The sequence below is a fragment of the Gorilla gorilla genome, chromosome 6 (assembly GCF_029281585.2).
Source record: "Gorilla gorilla gorilla isolate KB3781 chromosome 6, NHGRI_mGorGor1-v2.1_pri, whole genome shotgun sequence".
Lineage (NCBI taxonomy): Eukaryota > Metazoa > Chordata > Mammalia > Primates > Hominidae > Gorilla > Gorilla gorilla.
Window position 1 is genome coordinate 131,092,004 of NC_073230.2, and position 22,610 is coordinate 131,114,613.

General features: G+C 37.5%; 1 protein-coding gene and 1 non-coding gene across 7 annotated transcripts in view; one reads left to right on the forward strand and one right to left on the reverse strand.

Moving 5' to 3' along the window:
* Window positions 1–4,659: 4,659 nt before the first annotated feature.
* AASS (aminoadipate-semialdehyde synthase) overlaps window positions 4,660–22,610 on the reverse strand; it is a 69,466-nt gene continuing 51,515 nt past the window's right edge. For 4 of the 6 annotated variants that reach the window (XM_031013217.3, XM_031013215.3, XM_031013218.3 and 1 more), the window contains exons 18-24: window positions 21,488–21,628; window positions 15,804–15,971; window positions 11,292–11,387; window positions 9,386–9,501; window positions 8,651–8,739; window positions 7,634–7,810; window positions 4,660–6,405 (exon numbers count right to left, since the gene is read on the reverse strand). In XM_031013217.3, the coding sequence (XP_030869077.1) occupies window positions 6,287–6,405; window positions 7,634–7,810; window positions 8,651–8,739; window positions 9,386–9,501; window positions 11,292–11,387; window positions 15,804–15,971; window positions 21,488–21,628 (906 nt within the window). In that variant the 3' untranslated portion in view covers window positions 4,660–6,286. Of the gene's footprint in view, window positions 6,406–7,633; window positions 7,811–8,650; window positions 8,740–9,385; window positions 9,502–11,291; window positions 11,388–12,581; window positions 12,686–15,803; window positions 15,972–21,487; window positions 21,629–22,610 lie in introns of those variants that run through there. The other 2 variants (XM_063708753.1, XR_004070994.3) reach the window with 2 other exon arrangements.
* LOC115935463 (U7 small nuclear RNA) lies at window positions 11,512–11,573 on the forward strand. The gene has a single exon (XR_004071091.1). It is a non-coding gene; the product is annotated as a U7 small nuclear RNA (small nuclear RNA).

Here is a 22,610-nt window from a genome sequence, read left to right on the forward strand (position 1 = left end):
GAATGTGGAAGTGAGAGAAAAGAGAGCATCAAGGATTATATAGAGAGCAACTAGGGTGATAGTGGTTGCCAGTTCCTGAAATAAGTAATCACATGAAGGATCCATTTAGCAGACCTAGCTTGGCCCCATTGAGAAACACTAATTTATAGCATAAATTTTTAAATTTACATTGTGTTTAAGAAGTCTTGGAAATATCTGAACAGGGATGTCAAGTAGATAGTAGTACAGATAATCTGAAGCTCAGGTGAGAAAATTGGGATTGATTTAAGACATAGGTGGCATTCAATGCCATGGGTAGGATACGTGCACCCAGAAAGAACACAGAGAGAGAGAGAGAGAAAAAAAAGCCAGGGAAGAAATCCGAAAAACATCAATAATTACCATACGGACAGATAAATAAGAGGATGCAAAGCATCACCATCTTCATTAAGCATCTTACATGATGAACCATTTGCACAATTTTCACCAGATTCATAGTCCAGAACTAAACAGAACCACCGTGGCAGCCAAATATTTTCTAACATTGCAAAGTATGAACAATCCATGCCCCTGGGAGTTGCTATTCTCTCATCTTTTCTGTTGGTCTTCCCCAGGTTTTACAGCACCTATTTCAGTTTCTTTCCCAGCTCCCATTTGACTTCTACCTCCTTTTAATTATTTCTCTCAAGGAGAATAAATCTTTTATCAATAGTTTGCTATTAAGGCAAGCATGATTTTTTCTTTGTCAAGGTTATGAGGTTTCTATGGGAGTTTGTTTTACCCTGTGCCAGCTTCACTGTGAATCAGGCTTAGATTATTGGAGCCAAGGATCTGGTTAGTTGTGCCTGGCAACAGCCCAGAATCGTCTCCAATGTAACAAAGAGGAGCGCAGTATCAATTCAGCTTCATGAGCTCTCAGGCTGGGAGTGGGATTCCCAGGGTTTATGAATTTGTTAGCTGGTGATGTAGCACACACACTGTCAATTAACATGAAACTAGAAGGTACTAGAAACCTTCGATTTTACTACACTGACAACTTAAACCGGGAGGATGTAACCTCTTAATCTAAGAAGTTAGGACTGTGTTTTGTAATTCTTGCTAATTAATGAAAATTAAGAATGGGTATTAGGACTAAAACAAGATTGGAAAAAGGAAGTTATTAGATTAATTGTCAGTAACTAACAAGTATCACTCCAGAACAGCCAGCTTTTCTCACTGGATTCCTTCCACTGGAATTCAGATCTGGCAGATGTAGTTCCACTGCAAACAATCAGCAAATGTAAGCCACTAGCACTATACAAAACAGAAAGATAAGATTAACTACCTTGCACAGATGTGTAAATTATGCATTGCATCTAAAGGAGAACTAATCATATCATAGACGTTAAAGATTTCTGTATTCACTATGACAATTTTCCATTAGAGGGTAGTAAAGTGTTTTACTCTAACACATTGTATATTTAGGAACAATTTTTTGACCAGTAGAAGTGTCTTGAGAAGGAATGCCTTGTTCTAATTTTCAAAGAGACACCATATGGGCTAGTGGTGGGCCCTAAGTCATCCATCCTAGAAGATGTTTTAAAAATCAGGGTGCTCCCAAATTGTTTCAAGTATTTTGAGTGTCTCCAAATGATGATCAAATTTCAACGTTAAGTCTTATCACCTGAGGCAAGTCATTTAACTTTATGAGGCACATTTTCTCTTCTGTGAAGTCAGAGGCTTGGCCAAATGATTGTTGTGGTCTTTTTCATCTCTTCAACCACTTTATGCAGCAGATAAATCTATGGCTTGTTTAAGCAGCATAGATCTTTGAGGAGTCTTCCAAAGGTATCCAAGAAATTGAAAAAATATACCAAAGTTAAGATCGTATTAACTAAACATAAGCTTCAGGCAAAAACTGTATTGTAAAAGAGAGAAGAACAACCCACTTGTGTTTTTTAACATCTACTAAGTGGCAAGCATTTCTCTCTCATTATCTCATTAATTTTTATAATCATCCTGGGAGTTACTGTTATCCTCATTTCATAAAGAAGAGAACAGCTAGTATGTTGTAGAGCCATTCACATTGTGTAGTATAATCTAGTGTCTCTTTAACCTAGAACAAGGAAAAATGGATAATACAAATATTGGTATTATCTAAAAAAGAACTAAAGAGGCAGAAAGATCTGAAAGATGTGAGCATTAAGTCTACCAGAATGGTTAGACCAAGGGTCCACAAACTGGCTCGAGGGTCACGTCTGCCTATCACTTGTTCTTGCAAATAAGGTTTTATTGAAACACAGCCATGCCCATTCATTTATGTACTGTTTATGGCTGCTTTCACAATATAGAGGCAGAAATAAACAGCTGTGTTATCTTTGGTCAGCAAAGCCTAAAATGTTTATATCTGACTTTCACAGAAAAATAATTGTGGACTCCTGGTGAAGCTATATGTTGATATGCCTATAACCATAACCTGCTCATTCATTCCCAAATCCTATCACCACCACATTTATTATTATTATTATTATTATTTTATACTTTAAGTTCTAGGGTACATGTGTACAACGTGTAGGTTTGTTACATATGTATACATGTGCCATGTTGGTGTGCTGCACCCATTAACTCGTCATTTACATTAGGTATATCTCCTAATGCTATCCCTCCCCCCTTCCCCTACCCCACGACAGACCCCATTGTGTGATGTTCCTCTTCCTGTGTCCAAGTGTTCTCATCGTTCAATTCCTACCTATGAGTGAGAACATGTGCACCACCACCTTTATTATTAAAGGTACTGCAGGAAAATTTGTTATTGAGGGATAATGTAGTGTTTAATTACATATAGCTGTATTCAAGCTTACTGACATTGCCTTTTCTATTACCACGTTTAACACTAACATTAAATCAGCTCTTGAAATCAAATCCCCTTTAATTCTCTTTGTCATCATAAAGCACAAACTAGTTAACTACACTGAGAGCTCAACTGGATCCCAGTTCTGACACAAAGTGCTAGTTTCTCAGTTCCCAATTAATCTGGGCGCCGTTTTAGATAGAGAAATCAATATGACACGAGTTGTATTTCCTAATCAATTGGGTCGAACTGAATGTCATGGTAAGAAAAATTCCACAACAAAATGTTTTTACTTATTAATAGATTATTGATCTCCATATATTATCTGTGACAGATGGGACCAGGCCTTAATCAATTTTGATTGTTTTCAAATAGCAGGAGATGTTTTCTCAACTGTCATATACCTCACATGTAGTACCTGCTTCTTTCAAGGGCAGAATTAGTTTCACGTGCCAGGATATGAGCACAATTTGTGAAGATTAAAAAGGTGCTTACTTTGTATCTCTAAAGGCAAGAGATTTTTCCCCAAGAAGCAAATAAACAAATTGTATTTGTAATTTAATTTTTTATAACAACTTGAGATAAAATCTACATACCACACAGTTCAAACATTCAAAGTATACAATTCAGTGGTTTTTAGTATATTCAGAGTTGTGCCACCATTACCACAATCAACTTTACAACGTTTACATAACCCCAAAAAAGAAACCCCATACTAATTAGCAGTCACCCCTTTGTCCTCCCCAACCCCTCAGCCTAAGCAACCACTAATCTGCCTTTTCTCTATATATATTCGCCTGTTCTGGACATTTCATATAAATGAAATCATATAATATGTGGCCTTTCATGTCTGGCATTCTTCACTTGATATGTTTTCAAGGTTTTTCCATGTTGTGGTGCACATCAGTACTTCATCTCTTTTTTTATTGCTGAATAATATTCCTTGTATGGATATGCCACGTTTTGTTTATTCACTTGTTAGTTGATAGAAATTAGGGCTGTTTCAATTTTGGGCTATTATAAATAATGCTGCAAAGAACATCTGTGCACAAGTTTTTGTGTAGACATTTGTTTTTATATCTCGTGGGTATCCACCAACAGTGCATGAGGGTTCCAATTTCTCTGCATCCTCACCAACACTTGATATTATCACTTTGATTATATATCTATTCCAGTGAGTGTAAAGTGCTATCTCATTGTAGATCTCATTTGCATTTCCCTGATGGCTAATGATGTTGAGAACCTTTTCATGTGCTTATTGGCCTTTTGTGTATCTTCTTTGGAGAACTGTTAATTTAGATCTCTTGTTGATTTTTAAAAATTGAATTATATGCCTTTTAATTATTATTGTAACAGTTCTTTATATATTCTAAATACAAATTCCTCCCTTAACTAATACATGATTTAAAAAAAATTATCTCATTCTGTGGGTTGTATTTTTGCTTTCTTGATATTGTCCTTGGAAACACAAATGGTTTTAATTTTAATTTACCTATTTTCTTCTTTTGTTGCTTGTATTTTTAGTGTCATTTATTTAAGAAATCATTGCCTAATTCAAAGTCAGAAAGATTTACGCCATGTTTTCTTCGAAGATACTTATAATATTAACTCTTACATTTAGATCTTAGGTCCACTTTGAGTTAATTTTTATATGCGATATGAGGTAGGAGTCCAATTTCATTATTTTGCATGTGGATATCCATGTTTCCAAGCACCATTTAATGAAAAAGACTATTTTGCCCCCATTGAATTGTCTTAGCACCATTTTCAAAAGTCAGTTGATAATAAATGTGATCAATATTTCTGGACCCTCAATTATATTAGTATTTTACTCTTTCTGATGCTGTCAATTGTTTTTTTTTTTTTTTTTTTTTGAGTCAGGGTCTAACTCTGTCATCGAGGCTGGATTGCAGTGACCCAGTTATAGCTTATTGCAGCTTCGAACTTTGGGGCTCAAGCCATCCTTACACCTCAGCCTCTGAGTAGCTGAGACCACAGATGCGTGTCATCACATCCAGCTGTTTTTTGTTTGCTTGTTGTTTTTTGTTTGTTTGTTTGTTTTTGTAGAGATGGGATCTCACTGTTTCCCAGGCTGGTCTCCTGGCCTCTAGCAGTCTTTCTGCCTCAGACTCCCAAAGTGTTGGGATTATAGGCACGAGCCACCAAGCTTGACCATTGTTGAAAATTAAATTGTTTTCTTAATACCATTTTTGATTTATTCATTGATACTATATTGAAAGATAACCAATTTCTGCATATTTAATCCTGTATCCTGTAACTTTGCTGAATTTATTCATTAGTAGATCATGTCTTTGGATTTTCTATAGTTTTCCCTTGGATTACTATGCACAAAACCACCATATTGTCTCCCATCTCTATTTAGTTATACTTCTTCCTTTCCAACCTAGATGACTTTTATTTTATTTTCTTGCCTAATTGCCCTTTCTTGACTGTCCAGTACAAGTTGAATAGAAATGGCCAAAGCAGACATCCTTGTCTTGTTTCTGATCTCAGGGGGAAATAATCCAGTCTTTCACCATTAAGTATGATGCTAACCGTGGGTTCTTCATAGATGCCCTTTATCAGGTTGAGGAAGTTTCCTTCTATTCCTAGTTTATTGAGGGTTTTTTATTTTTTATTGTGAAAGGGTGTTGAATTTTGTTAAATACTTTTCCTATGCCTAATGAAGTGATCTTGTAAATTGTAATTTAATCTTATCTATTCTCATTTCCAAACACTCAAGAGAAAACTATAACGAACTACATTTACAAAATAAATCATAACTTTACAAAAAGGGCATAAAATAGCATTTTGGCAAAAACTTAACTTAGGTAATCTGAAGGTATCTAACTGTATCAATTTTAAAAATATAAAAATATAGCTTTATGAGGAAATTTTTTCTGACTAAAAAAGTAAAACTTCATCTGCTGGTTATAAGACAATATGTTCATTTAAGAAAAAAGTGGACATCCTGGCTAACATGGTGAAACCCCGTCTCTACTGAAAAATATAAAAAAATTAGCCGGGCGTGGTGGCGGGTGCCTGTAGTCCCAGCTACTTGGGAGGCTGAGGCAGGAGAATGGCGTGAACCCGGGAGGCAGAGCTTGCAGTGAGCCGAGATCTTGCCACTGCACTCCAGCCTGGGCGACAGAGCGAGACTCCGTCTCAAAAAAAACAACAAAAAAAAAACAAAAGAAAAAAGTGGCACAATAAATTAACAAATAGCATGATCATCACTTTCACATATGTATTTATAAAATACAGGGTAGAATTATTAAAGTTCTCTGTTAGTGGCTTGCATCTCCTGTTCCAAACATTTCCATATTAAAATAAAGATTTATAGTTCAAAAAGTACATTGTGTTAACCAAAACATATTATGCTTTATACTTTAAAACAGCACATTAGCAAACCCATTTATCACACACATGTTCAGAGGTGTATTGCCTGGGAAGAAAAAAACAAAATATAATTCCCAATTATGGTTTAATTGTACTCTGTGTAGTATATATAATGCCTTCTGCTTTAATTCGCTCCAATATTGGTCCATAGATCTCCTTTGAAAAGGGCCCCATTAGGCCTTTGGATCCAATTTCACCTGGAAGAAAATAAATGTGTAATTACCAATTTAAAGGTTGTGTCAGAGGTTAATTTCCCCATCAAGAGTCTCCACAAAGAAGCAAACTCAGAGTCAATGAATTCTTGGAGGCCTAGGCATTTTTTAAGTAGCTGCTTAAAAACATCCCTTAGTAAATTATTACTTAGTCAACACTTTGTAAGGAAAAGGAGTTGATTTTAGATTGAAAGCACAGCCAGACCTAGGGATATTGTCAGAACTTGTACACTTAACTGCATTAATTACTGCCAGGACAATCAGAGAATAAAGTAAAGTAAGAAGTAAAGCAAATCTGACTGGTCAGCTTAACTTGCTAATGTCATTTTTTTTTTTAAAAGGCAAGACACCAACAGAATGAGTTGTAACAAGTTTGATTATATGGGCACAGGCACCTGTTAGTATGACTGAAACATAGAACCTGGGCACTCTCACTAGAGGCCACAATGACCCCAACTTTTATCACTTACTTCTTCATTGATTCCTCAATAACTAAGTTGGTCATTTAATTTGACATTAGCTGATATGCTACTATACATTTTTTTTTCATTATTTCACATTTACATGCTTTGATATTTTCTACTCCCCTCATTCTTTCTTGAGGGCCAAACAGAGGCAATGCTTATTGAACGTCTATGTGATCTTCTAGGGACAGTGGAGGATTGAAATTTGTATTCATTTAGTCTAAAATATTTATTGAGTACTAATAATATGCTGAGATATGAAGACTAATAAAACAACCCATATTCTTGAGAATCTGGAGTGAATATCTTTTTCTATTTTAGAGTTATCACTCCCAACATGGCAAAAACCAAAGAAAGAAAGGAAGGAAGTTACCATTCCCTGGGGACCCCTCTATGAGGTAGCAGCTTCATGTATTATATCAGTTAGTGTCACAACAACTCTGAAATAGGGATGGCGATACCCACTTTAAATATGAGGAAACTCTTGCTCAGAAGTGCTGAGTAACTTGCAGCCCATCACTCAGCCACCTTGTAACTGAGCTGAAGCGGAAGTCAGGTCTATCTCCAAAGCCCACATGCTTTACTCACCAAAAGGGGACCTCCCAGGCAGTCCGCGCTTGGATCTTCTAAGATGGTTCACTTTTAGTAAATGCCTGTGTTACGCTCAAGAGCAATTACTTGATGTCCAGGCACCAAATGGCTTGGAGGTGAAACAGAAACAGGCTTACGCCTCAAATGAACAGACTTACCATCAAGCAACATTTTGGCTGCCATGGCGGTGGGTAACCCCACGGTTTTAGCCATGGCTGAAAAGCCATTGATGTTCCCATAAGCCACAAGATCAATCGTTTTATGTTCTAAATGTCCAGAAGGATGTCTGATTCCAAAGCTGTCTCTCATCACAATCATATCTTTTTCTTCAGGACCTTAAAACAAAAAAAGATAAGGACAAATACCACTATCATTACAACTCAAATATTGTCTGTCATCTCCTCTTGCCCTTCTGGTCTTAAAAGTTTTCCCTCCTTTTATATATGATCACTAGACAATTATTTACACAGCTTTTTAGCCCAAAGTCAAAGTGAAAACCTCAAGGAAATTAGAACTCTGATCTCATTCCTTTATCCGGGTTCATGTCACCATATCCTGTTTACAGACACAAAAGCACTGCTGTAGAGGCCTTTTAGTGAGCTCCAAAAGTGCTTCTTTGGCATTTGCCTAATGCATTAAAAAAAAAGTAATGTCGGGCGCGGTGGCTCATGCCTGTAATCCCAGCACTTTGGGAGGCTAAGGTGGGCGGATCACGAGGTCAGGAGATGAAGACCATCCTGGCCAACATGGTGAAACCTTGTCTCTACTAAAAATACAAAAATTAGCTGGGCATGGTGGCGCGCAACTGTAGTCCCAGCTACTCGGGAAGCTGAGGCAGGAGAATCTCTTGAACCTGGGAGACAGAGGTACAGTGAGCTGAGATGGAGCCACTGCACTCCAGCCTGGTGATAGCGTGAGACACCGTCTCAAAAAATAACTAACTAACTAAATAAATAAATAGTAAAACTATTTTTTCCTTTCCCATAATAACTAAGTTTATTTTTACCTAATATTCTCAAATTCCTCCCTCTGGAAAAATAGTCCAATTGCACTTTTCTTCATATCACATCTTCCCATTCCTGCTGCTTGGGGCCAACCCTCCAACACGATTATCTGCACTGACTCTATCTTATGATTCTTCTTTAGGTATATTTAGCTAATACTTCATGGCCTACCATAGGAAAGCTTCATGACCAAATGCTTGGAGAGGGCATCCAGAATGGACTCTGCCTGAGGAACTTGTTCATCCCCAAGTAAGCCCAACCTGAAAAGCACAGGAGATGGCTGCATTAGTTCAAGTCCTATACATGTTCTCATTTGGGAAGCAAAAGGGAGCTCCTTGAATTTAATTTTGAAAGGGCAGAATTACAAGGTGGTAACTCAAGTTGTAGGATTCTCCTAAAATGTAAAATAACAATAACAATAGCAATGTTTTAACCTTCAGAATCTTCTCCAGACTCACCCAGGCACTGCTCCCTGGAGCAGGGCAGAGATGATGGATTATAATCCCATGTTCTTACAAAGCTCTTTATGAGATTAATTTATAGGTTAGTTCTCCAACATTAGGTATACCAGCAGGATGCCACAGCAGTCATATGAAAGAATGTTTTAATGTAATATTCTATGACTACTCCGAATCTCCTACAGGAAAGCAGAAATACCCCACTATGCTTGGGAACTGAGTGGTAAAGTGTTTCGAGATAAGCATTTCTCAAATTCTAATTGCCATTGAGCTCCTCTCTTTATCTACTCTTTATGCCCACATGAACATGGCACATGGTAATCTCTCTACCCACATTAGAGCAACGAATTAATCAAAGACAAATGTAAAATATTTAACCTTTTTTGAGTAGAAATTAGCAATCATTGATCCAGTATATTTCGCTCTAAGTTGAGTGGTGGGTGCCTACCATTCAGCAGCCTCCAACTGGGTATTGTCTCCTCCTAGTCTCTTAAGAACAGCTTCCTTCAACACATTGTGCTCAGAGGAGGGTGAAATCCCAACTAGGTCACAGAGGAGTTGTTTCTGGTTAGAAAAATAAATACAATATTTCTAAGTCCCTAACAAATTTTTTTTAATTAACTGAAAAATTATCCTACTAAAACACTGAACTTCAAATACACCTCAAATTTTAAAATTAAAAATAATTGGAAATAGGAAATTGTAACACATACACATACATACACACATCTGCATACCTACACATCAATAAATAGCTGCTATTCCAAAATGATATTTCACCAATAAAAATGGGTTTTAAGATCAACTCAATACAAAACAGATGGTGCAGTTCTTACCAGCACATTCCCTGTCTTTGTATATCCTCTCTATCACTATGTTTTTACCCATTCTCCTCCTACCCTCCAGCAGTCCATTTTGACCAGGATAAAGTGGAAAAGGCTTACTGCAGTGGTTGCCAGTAGCAACCCAGGTTCTTTTGTAGGTTCAAGAGATGAGAAAGTCCTTGCAGGTAACAAAATCTCAAAGGAAGAATACTTAAACAGTAGCCATAGTTTTTTCTACTTTCAAAACAAGACTTTTTCTAGGTTCCCAAAGGAAAAGCTATGCTCTAGATCAGGAGTCAACAAACTGGTTCACACACCAAATTTGGCTCATTGTCTGTTTTATTAAATAAAAGTTTTATTGAAACACAGTCATGCTCATTGGTTTATGTATCGTCTATGGGAGAACTGAGTGGTACTGACAGAGACCGTGTGGCCCATAAAGTCTAAAACCTTTATAATCTGGTCCTTTACAAAAAAGACCATCCCTAAGAATGTCTGCACCAACCTTCCCAAACCAGCTGCCTCAACCCCAGGTTCTCTCTGCAGATATTTGTTCACTCCTACCCAACAAGTAAATTTATGAAAGGTAAAACTTAAGATTGGAAAGGTTCAAAACTGCACACACAAAAAAAATGAATGTAAAAGCAACTGGCTAACACAAAGAAATGATGAGTGCTTGAGGTGGTAGATACCCCATTTACCCAGATGGGGTTATTACACATTGCATGCCTATTTCAAAATATATCATGTCCTCCATAAATATATATACCTACTATGTACCCATTAAGAATTTAAAAATAATTTCTTAAAGAAACTAGCTAGCAAGAATACCAAAACTTTTTTTTGAGATGTAATGGAATTAGCAACATTGGTCCTTTTCTCCTTGTGATACATTTCTGGCATTTCTACTGGAATACAGGCACACTAGTTTAAGTTGAACAACCAGCTGGTAATGAGTTAATTCTGAGCAGTCAGTAGAAGCTCTACTTCGCATTCAGTTCCAAGCCTCCAAAGTTCATTCCAACTCTGAGGCCTTAAGATTTTGGTACAACAAGAGATAGACGCATAAGCTCGGTAACCGAAAATCAAATCACTCATGGTTATAAGTAACCAAATGAGAGTACTGACAAGATTTGGAGGTTGGAAATCCAGTTCTGTAATACACTAGTAACTCTCCTGGATTCTCATTTTCAGGAAGCCCAAGTGACTCCCATCACTGGGTCACCACCTAGACAACTGGAAGTGCTCAGAGCTTAATGCAGAGAGCAAAGGCATCCCTTATCACAGCTCAAGGAGCAGTCAAATGGTATAAGTTGCTGCAGGAAACAGGCCTGATATGTGTCAGCCCCACACCCTCTCCATTCTTCCACAACAGTGAAGGGAAAGGGGGCTTTGGAGTTAGGATTTATCTTCCTGCTCATAAGCTAAAAAATAGGTTCTTTTGCAGATCCAAAGCAGAGTTCACCGCTGACCATTTCAGAAGGTATTTCTGAAGAGGAGCAGATAGAACGTAATTCTGGAGTCACTCACCCAGGTGAGAGGGTTGGCCTCAGGTCTAAAGGCAGGAAGCGCTTCTCTGTTTATAAGACCTAATTTTACAAATCCATTCAAAGCTTTCATATATCCCTGAAACAAGAATTAATAAGCAGTATATAAAATTTTTCTCTTCCAACGAAAAAATATAAAATATTTTTGAAAACAGGGATCTATCTTTGTAACTAATTTAGAAAACTGTTTATATTGATGATATGAGTACTACAGCTCTTTTAGAATTTGCCTAGCAGGTTTTCCCGTCTTTACTAGAAACCCCTCCCCACAACCCACCAAAAAAGTATTGAGGATATAGATACAACCAATTTCAAGCTCAAACTGAGATCAATAGTGTCATAACAATTCTACTGGTTTACATAAAAGACCTTGCAAAACTTAGGTCTTTACTTCTGTTTCTGGGTAACATGTGAATGGAATTTTCTGGCAGCATAAGGGCAAATTTTCTTATGTGTTATATGCTGTCAGCTCAGCAGAGTATTATTTAACAGAACAGTCAGTTGAGCTCTTTCTTATAATGGAAGGAGGAACTTGTAAGAATATCCTCCTCAAAAGCAGATAATCCAATCTACTAATTAGAGCCACTACCCCCAAGATATATATGGAGGGCAGAAAAAGAGGTAGGAATCAGAGATTTTTCTAAGATATGATGATATCACCACTCTGATAAAAATTCCTCATATGTCCTTCATTGTCTACAAAGCAAACCTGAGGTCCTTGGTATATTATATAAAACCCATCACAATATGCTCATCTAGCCTAACTCACAGATCTCCACTTTCACTATTCCCCAAATGTCCTGTGTTCTTCCAGAAACCAGGGCCTCTGTACATGCTGCTCCTGTAACTGGAATGTTGGGGCCACACTTCTTCATTTATGAAATGTTTTCTCCTCCCTTCAGACCCAGTTTAGCACCTCTTGTGAGTCGCCTAGGACTCACAAATGGGCACTTCCTTCTTGTAGCATTTTGTATATACCTTTATCATGGCAATTAATAAAGCTCATAATTAATTGTCTGTTCAGCTGCTGTACTGCAGGTATTGAAAGCAGGGAAATTATATCTTTATATTATGTTATATTATATTTTATTCGTGTGCATATTCTTCATCCCAATGCCCACTTCGGGGCAGATAAGTCAAGCAAATAATGCCTAGTCCATGGTGAGCAAAAATGCATCACCACTGATGACTAAACTGTAGTAGAGTATTATATTAATAGGTGCTAGGTTAGAGGAAAACATAGCTGTGGGAGCACAAAAGAAGGGGAACTCACATAGATGGGGCTGGGTGGTTCAAGGGGAAGGAGTTAGGGAGGATACCATAGGAAGGTATTCAACATTATTCAACATTCCAATCCATTATTCAGCATTCCAATCCCTAAAAGAGAACAAATGGCTGGATAAATAGATTCTGAATAATAGATGAAGTGAAGAAAGACCATAATGGTTTATTCCCCAGTGTGCAAATGGGAAGCAGGGTGAGAGGGCTAAGATAAGAAATTTATCTTATCTGCAATTACTGCTCAATCAGAGAGAGAGAGAAGAAAAGAGAGAGAGGGAAATAATTCTAGGGAGCAACAGAGGTTTTAAAATATAAAATAGTTCCTGTAACCGTCAGATATTTCACTATTGAATGTCTGGCCAACTAGCAATTTTCCCATTTCTGAAGGTTATATTGTTCAAACTGTTCAAAGGTTACTAAAAAAGAATTCTCATTTGCTCTAATTCAAATGCAAATATACTTCAAAGAGGAGAAACAGAAAAGTAATATCACTAGTTTGTTTAGCTCGCTTCTGGGACCTGATAGGTGCTAGAGATCCCTTTATCCAACATCTAAAATACTGATTTCTGAGCTATTTATTAATCTCAGAAATATATTCTTATGCTGACCCCTAGAAATGAATTTATTTTATGTATTCATTCATCAATAAGCATTTAGCAAACTGCTGCCATATGTCAGACTTGTGCTAGGGACTGAGGCCACAGAAATGAAAAAATTGCAGTCTCATCCACGCAGAAACTGCAGTCAACAGAAGGGTCAGATAAGTCAAGCAAATAATGCCTAGTCCATGGTGAGCAAAAATGCATCACCACTGATGACTAAATTGTTGTACAGTATTATATTAATTGGTGGCTAGGTTAGAGGAAAACATAGCTGTGGGAGCACAAAAGAAGGGGAACTCATAGATGGGGCTGGGTGGTTCAAGGGGAAGGAGTTAGGGAGGATACCACAGGAAGGTGCTATTAAGCTGCGTCTAGAAGGACAAGCAGGTGACAGGCAGGCAGAGAAGGAGAGTGGTCAAGGCCTCTCTGTCATATTTGAATGATGGTATCTCATCTCCAATACTGGAAAGAATTTCAGGGTTACCAATGGATTGCTGGCATTGCCCAGGATGGTGGCCCTCATGATTATGAACACTGTGACATCTTCCATCCTCAAGGAATCCGTGGGGATGGCTCCCACTCGCACACCTTGTTGAGACCTTTATTCAATGTTTAAATCTATTAAAATCCTTCATTCCTGGATCTATATGTTTGTCAAAAGACTATACTGAAAGCTATATATCCTAACTGCTGGCCAAAAAAAAAAATTTTTACTCATATTCTTTGAACAAATTGAAGAAAATAGATCAAGAAATCTGCCAGAGCTGGGGATAGTATGCATAAGTTCAGACTAGAATTTCTACTGTGCCTAAAGGCTGGTAGAAGAGCCATAGCCCCTAGATCTCAGCAGGACATTATCACTGATGTCTCATTTGATTCCTGGGCAATGAAAAAATCATATTCATGGAGTACAAGCACCTGCTCTCTAGGAGCTTACAATCTCTTTTGGGAGATAAGAAAAATATACATAAAATTATAACTTAAAATGCTGAGAAGTAAATGCTAAGTGCCCATAAATGTAACAGAAGCTCTCAAGAGTAAGAAATATAGTGGTTGTTTTCTTTTTAAGAACAGATAGGCAGGCGAACCTGGAAGATATTATGCTAAGTGGAATAAGTGAGACACAAAAAGTAAAATATTGCATGATCTCACTTACATGCAGAATTTTTTTTAAGAAAGTAAAAGATGCAGAGATAGAGAATAAAACCATGGTTACCAGGGGCAGGGCTGCAGAGAAGAAAAGAATAAGGCCCGAAGGAGGATGATACAAATACCTGCAGGAAAAGTTCCAGGCAAAAGGAACAGCCAGCAAAAAAAGATAAGAGAGCGACAGAAAAGCAGGCACAAGATTGAAGGGTCATCACTGACAGGTCCATGTGCCTTACATCTTCCAGATAAAAAGATAATTAGAGAATACTAGATAACACACATGAGACAAATCCCCTCTCTGGCCTTAGCCAGGAAATCTCACAAGACAGACAGATTTGCAGTCAGGTCTCTGATCCTAAGAAATACATGTATTTTAGGTATGCTGGTTACATTAGGTTGAGTTTAGGGCCCTGTCGCCAAATTCATGGGCATCCACAGCCTCAGAATATGGCCTCACTTGAATGTTTGCAGATAGAATTAATTAAGGACCTCAATATGAAATCAACCTGGATTTAGGGTGAACCCTAAGTCCAATGACTAGTGCCCTAATAAGAAAAGGAGGCAACACAGTGAGACACACAGAAGAAGGTGATATGAAACTGATGCACAAATTGGATGGATGTGTCTCAAAGTCAAGCCTCCAAAAGGCACCAACCCTACTCACACACATCTTGATTTCAGACTTCTGGCCTCCTGAATGGTGAGAGAATAAACCCCTATTGTTTCAAGCTACCCAATTTGTGATATTATGCTAGAAAACTATTACACCAGTTGTCTTGATTAGGTCACACTTGTAACTGCTTTTTTTGTGATCAATAAATGTGTAGTGGACATTTGCATTAATGCTCCTAGAATGTACTCCCCATTTTGTGGTTTAAAAACATTTTGGATTTGCTCTGGGGAAGCCCCTTTCATCCCGTCCGTTTCCTCCCGCCCCAGTCCATGTTTTTTTAATGACATTGACTCCAGCTCCAGTTCTAGGACATATAACATAGGCCAAAGTAGATGGGCACATTTTATCCCACTGACCTTAGGGAGCTAATGAGACAAAAATCGTATTTTTGGCTATTAGAACGGTATCATTTTTTATTCCCACTGAATTTGATCCTGAGAAGCTGGGAGCACTGCCACCACTCTGCCATCGCACAGCACTTGAAACTCCTGTGAATACTGGAAAGAAGAGCTGAGACGTTACGAGAAGTCAGGTCCTGGGGAAGTCACTTGATCTCCAACTCTCACTAAGCCTGAAGCCCTGCCTGTCCCCAACTCCTAATGAGTCAATTAATTATCTTTTTATTTTGAGGTGAGTCTCCTAAAATATTCAATCAATCATAAGATTCCTGAAAAAATAGACTCCAACTTGGTTTATCATCTTAATTACTTTGACTACTAAGAAAAATTAAGTGTACACATCACTTACATCACATCTGGCAACATGTTGAATCTAAAGTCCAGCTGCTTACCTTATATCTCAGTGTCCCCCGCAACAAAGTGTGAGCAGAAGAAATGCCATAAATCTCAGCATATTTCGTACTGTCTCTGTTAGGATAGCCTTCCAAATTTAATCCTGGGAAAAAATCCATGGACGTAACGGCATCAAGAAAGGAGATGCCTCCTGCAACATTCACAACCTGAGGAACATTGAGAAGGCACACATGGGGTTACAGCTGTTCCTTTCTTTTAGGGCTTATCTGCATTATACGAACAAAGAAAGCAACAGAAATTTGAAAAAAAAATAATGAAACCACCATAATCATCATCCTATACTTAAGCTGTTCTACTAATATCATAATTCACAAAGCAATTCTTCTTTCAAGCTTTAAAATTTGATTTTAAAACATTTAGTTCTTCTAAACATAAGGTCTTATTTTCCATTTTTTTTCCTTCCCCTGGATAAAATGGCACTAAATTATTTCCCACTAGAGTTTGCCTTTTTAAAAAATATAAACATTTAGAAAAAAAAATTTAAAATAAACGTTTTAATTTTTTAAAAATTTATTTTCTAAATGTTTATTTAAAAATAAAAAATGTTTAAAAAATAAACATAAAATTATTTTATATAAAAATGTTTAAAAAGTAAACTTAAATAAGCTAAAAGCAACAGATAATTATTTAAATGGCTTCTATGCTCAAACAACAATCAATATTCTCATTCTTTTCTTTTACTTTCATGAGCCTTCTAAATGCCACATTAGGCATCAGTCACATACATTTCATTCATACAGCTAAATTTATTGAGCAGTTACTATCTATGCGTTGAAGATCGCACAAATTGTGAAGGGAATAACATGAGTGATGAAATAAAAATCTTTTGATATCTCAGTACTTCTCTTTCCCATACCCCTACCCCCATCACACATACTCAAAATGCAATGAAGGATTTCTTTGTCTCTAATTTTAATTAAAGGACTAAATTTTCTTCTAGTTTATTGGCTTATTATTATTGCTGAGATAATGGAAAGCATTCTGGAGTGATAAAATTAGGTCTGAGAATTCTGGTTGGTGCTGCTGGTGGAACTAAATTTTATCCTTATTGTACCACTGGAAACAATTTCTGACCAGTTTCTCTAAAGCTGCACAAAATAACACTGTACCAGGGAGCTGCCAATGTACTTTAAGGTGGATTCACAGGATTTGCCTGAAGAGGCCTTTGGCTAAACTTAATGATTCTCATGCCTTATTAGTAGATGGGTTCTGAACGTGCCTTTGTATGAGAGAGAAAATGGAAACTCATTTATATGTGGATGAAGCCCCAGAAAGAAAAGGGCTATGCTGACTGCAATGTTAGGACCACTGGAGTCTTTTCAGTTCAGAGGCTCACTTTGGAGAGTGCCAAGCACCATTTAAAATTTCAAAAGTGAAAATCTGAATGAAGGATGTGAGGAATGCCTTTCATTTAATTTTCTTGTGAACCCTACTAGACTGCAGACTAAACATTTCCAAAGGGGGGATGATTTCTGAACTACTTCTTTAAAACCAGTTTATTTAATAGAATTTAAATTTTTGAAAAAATCTAAGAAAGCAAATGTTGGGCATGATGGTGCCACCTGTAATCCCAGCTACCTCACTCGGGAGGCTGAGGCAGGAGGATGGCCTGAGCCCAGGAGTTTGAGAATAGCCTGAGCGACACAGCAAGACACCATCTCTTAAAAACAAAAAAAAAAAAATGTTGACTTTTAGGGTCTTCACACCCATCTCATTTCTATAATCCATGACAATTCTTAAGTTTCATTTGCTTGTTTGAAAGTCAGGAAAATTTCTGAAAGAAAAATTCAATAACGACCACAATATTCTAGCTTACCAATCATAAATAAAACAGCAAGTTCATAAGTCTATCACAAAATCCTTACAAAGAAGACGGAGAAATGTCAGCTGAATGGCAATGATTCATTTAGTGAGAATGGCAGTTGGCTAAGCAACCTGACCCAAAAATTACTGGGTAATCATTGTCATTTGATATTCATTCATAGTTGTATTTCTAGTGGTATATAATATAGTTCAACAATAAGTTCTTTCTTGTTTATTATTTTATTAATAATTTGAATGACAACAGAAACGTATTTGTCTGTTTTGCAGAGAATATACATTTCTTTCTGCTCAGTCTCATTATTCACTGCTGCTGCAAGCTTCTCTAGGTCCAACTCTTTCACACATACACACAGACAAACACAAATACACATCTCCCAACTAGAGAGAATCACTGTTATATTTGAATAAATGTATCATATATATTCAAATAATCACAGTAAGCTTGATCACTAAACTAATAAGGAAATATACAATCATTTTTTCAGGGCCTACTATGTGCCCAGTGCCTTGTACTGGGCATTATCTTTAATCCATGAAACAACTCATTTTTCAGAGGTGAAAACTGAGGCTGAGTCACCCAAAGGCAAATCTGAACCCAGTTCTATTTGACTGCAATGTCTGTGTTCCTTCTACTACACTGTCCCCTTAATCATGCTTATTTCTGGATCAGTATTTTGAAAGGGATATTGACAAAGTACAGCATTCTGGATTATGCCACCTGGGATGCACTGAAAGTTGCATAAAGAATTGGTACAGGCAAAGGAAGATAGTGGTAGCTCTTGATTTCCAAAGGGTTGGGTGCTGCAGTCAAGGTGGTGGCAGGCAATGGATAGAGGGCTAGAAAACTTATCTTAAAGCGATGTTTGCAGAGCAAGCACACTTCTCACTTAGACTACATGTTTTGCCAGGTTAGACTGGGAAACACTGCAGAAGATGATGGCAAAGCTCTGCCATGTCACTCCCAAATGCCAACAATGTAGAAAAGTACACCACCACTGTGAGGGGAATGAAACTAAGAGAAGATGAAATCACTGTCTCCGAATATGTGGAAGAAAATCAGAATTGTTAGGAATCAAATTAGAAGTTAGAAATAGTACAAGTGGCTAGAAATTACTGCAAAGATGTAAGACAATGAGATACATTCAAATTCATAGGCCACTGACCAATTTCTGGAAAAGTTTAAGTCTTCAAATTTAAGCAGAAGTCAGAGAGGTGACTTGGTTTCCCATTATGATTCTGTGAATTATTTAAGACCCGCTCCATGGTGGAAGGTGGTGATGGCAGAGGGAGTGAAGGGCAAGAATACAAGAGAGGTTTTAAGTTGTTCAATAATCTGGCTTGGGAAACAGACTGATACACTTCAATTACTGACTGAATAATGCAACACCTAGAAAATTCTTAGACACAGACAAACAAAGTGTCTGATTCTTTGATTCAGTTCAGACAAAATAATAGTGAACAGAGGCTGGAGTGGTCACAAAAAGCTTCATCCACAAGAGGAAACGCAGGTGGGACCTTGAAAAAAGTATCATTTTAGCAAAGAAAAGTGTCATGTTTTCTCTTGGTATCCTCCAGTGTCAGAGAGATACAAAAAGCACTCATTTTTACAAAAGACGTTTAGGATGAAAGAGGAGAACTTCGAATTCAACAAATACAACTTCTGCTACCTGAAAATAACCTCTTGTTTGTCTTAAACTCTCACAACCACTAATTTCCTTATGTAGCTAATATTTGCTAGATTGAGTACATGGCTGACAATCTGCTGTTAGGCAGATTGCAATCTGTGTGACCTCACTGACTAAGAACGCTGGAAGGCTGGCATGATTGTCTTTATCTTCAGACAAGGAACCCAAAGCTCACAACCAGTAATGGCAGAGCTAGAGCACAAAGCCAGGCCCACAGATAACAAGTTGCTTGCTCTTTCTTTTACATGGTTGCACTCTGCTGACCCTTTCATTGTTACCATCTTTAGCATTTATAAGGCCTCCTAAAAATAAGTGTTTTACTCAACTGAGGCAAGAATTTGTCCTGCCTTCACATGTTAATTTATACCAAACATAGGCCAGTCTCTTAAGATTGCAGAAGGTAAAAGGAGCTGTTGGAATGCAGTAGGAGATAGGCTGTAGCATGTAAAAGGATGTGTGCTTGGTAAAACATCAGACTAAGATTCTGGTCCAAACCTTCACGATTCATAGAATTAAAGAATTGAATGGAACATCAGTGCTCACATTACACATCAGGAAACTGACATCCGGTGGATCTTTTCAACAGCCTGGTCTTTGGCTATGTTATGAGGGATGCCAGGAATTAGACCAGAACTCATTGATCATGTTTATTACCCTGAAACATGTCACACATCATTCTGGCATCAAGCTAAAGTGTCCTGCTTGTTTAGTACTATTTTAAGTGCAGCTGTGATTCTCTGATCATTAAATCAGTTGTTCTCAAATTCAGCTGCATATTAGAATCACTAGGAAGATTTAAAAAATCCCCAAACCCAGGCAAATCAGAATCTTTGTGGATGAGGCGCTGGTACTTTTTAAACTCCCCTTGTAATTCCAAGCCAAGTATGAGTTATGCTCTATATCACAGGCACAAAAGACCATGGCTAATAACAGCATTCACCTTGTTGCTTAAGAAATTCTTTCTCTCTACTCCTGAAATACGTTTTGATTCACAAATACCTTGACAACGTAAAATATTGATGCTAGAATAATCTTTTTAAGACACATCTATCTGATCATATTACTCATCACTCCCTGCAGGGCCAGGACTAGGACAAGGTGAGTGAGGTGCCTACAACACACAATTCAAAGAGGCACTCTGAGTCTCGTTTCTTTTTTCTCCAAACTATGAGCATAAACTATGAAGTCAGACAGACGTGATTTGGATACTGGCTCTGTCACTTGCCATCTCTTTAAGTGTAGCTGTTATCTTAACTCCCTAAACCTGATTTTTCCCCTTATAAAACTGTCATACCATGAATGCTAACATCCCTGCCTAGCTGGCACCTTCATATCCTTCAAGGCCAAGCACATCCTCTTCTCCACTAGTTTTCCTTTTCCCCATCCTCCTTCCCCCAACCCCTTCACCAAGGCCAATTAAACTGTTCTCCCATCTGTAGCTCTGAGCCACTTTAACATACTTTAGAAATTTCCCCATTAAATTATAATTACTTATTCCCATGTCTGTCTTTCCAGCCATTAGGCAATCTGGCAAAAGGAGAAAAAAAGCCTTAAGAGTTAGTTAGACCTGGGTATGAATCTCAGCCAAATGACCTTGGACATGCTCTCTGAGCCATAGCTTTCTTATTGTAAAATAATGAAAATAATATTAAACTTGGAGAGTTCTTATGCTCTGTTACATGGCATCTGGGGAAGAAATTATAGTTTCTTTCCCCAGCACACCAAACCCTCCATTCCAAGAGCCCCATCCCCAATCCAGCTGTGAGCTTTCTGAGGTCATGAATTTCATTCTCTGTGACAGTCTTGGGTAACTTGCCCAAAGTCCAGCACATAGTAGGTACTCAGAAAATGTTTGTCATGCTGAAATAAATCAAGAGATAGCCAGTGTTTACATATGTAGAGAAGTGAATTTTTGAATAGCAGAAACAACTTGCAAGAAGGCCTAGGGCAAATAATAGGCACAGGCTTTGCTGGGAACAGCAAGGAGACCGTGCTAAACAGAACAGAAAATATACACTGGGAAACAACACAGGAGGAGATAATGGAGACAGGCAGCATCACCATTATTAAAGGGTTTGGGATCAGGGAGTATTTAGACTGTCTCAGGCTGTTATTGCAGGTTGATATCACTATGCTTGGGTAAGATTCCTTACCTTTCCATCGAGCAGATAGGTGGCAGACTGCATTACGTTCATCAAAACTCCCACTGGACTCCAGCTAAATTTATATCTCAATGGATTGTTTGAATGTTCAGGGGCTGGAAGCCCACCACAGTAGGAAATATATGATTCAATCTATAAATTAAAGAATCAATAAATAAGGAAGAATTCACAACTTAGAGAATGTCTAAGTAATTTATTGAAGACAATGATATGAATGGAGTAAACTTGCTACAGTTTTTCATTCTTAATGTTACTAAGGCATTCGAAAATACATCTTCAAAGCATGTACCATTTGATTAAATAACAGTTAATTTTATATATATGGTTTTTTTAAAAAACTGTAAAAATAGTGACTAACATTTTGTTCAGTTAAAAATCCAACTCTTAGTTCAATTCTGCTTAGTCAGTTCCTACTAACTTTTGTATTCAAATTATATATTTACATATATATAATTTTAATACATATATATACACACACATTCAAAAAACCTAAAACAATCTGAATCATCCCATTTACACCCAATAGTACCTTGTCAAAGGTACTATTTCATAAAAGATATTTCATATCAACAGATTGCTGATACCCAAAGATTCTTCTCACTTTTAAAAGTCAAACCTTACTACAGAATCTTCAAGGTAGTCTAAAATTTGTATTAAGCCAAAATTTTATAGTAGCATCTGTTTCTCCAAAAATTGGTTGCTACCTAAGACTTGGACATTGTTTTCCTGTATGGATATTTTTGCAGTTATAAGATATTATTTAAAATTTCTAGGAGGCTGAGGGGGGCAGATGACCTGAGGTCAGGAGTTCGAGACTGGCCTGACCAACATGGAGAAACCCCATCTCTACTAAAAATACAAAATTAGCCGGGCATGGTGGTGCGTGCCTGTAATCCCAGCTACTTGGGAGGCTGAAGCAGGAGTATTGCTTGAACCTGGGAGATGGAGGTTGCAGTGAGCCGAGATCGTGCCATTGCACTCCAGCCTGGGCAACAAGAGCAAAACTCAGTCTCAAAAAAAAAAAAAAAAAAAATCTTTAACTTTGATTAAAGGTGTTGCTATATTATAACTCATACTTTGATTCTGTACACAAGAAGTTAGACGTTTTAATGTT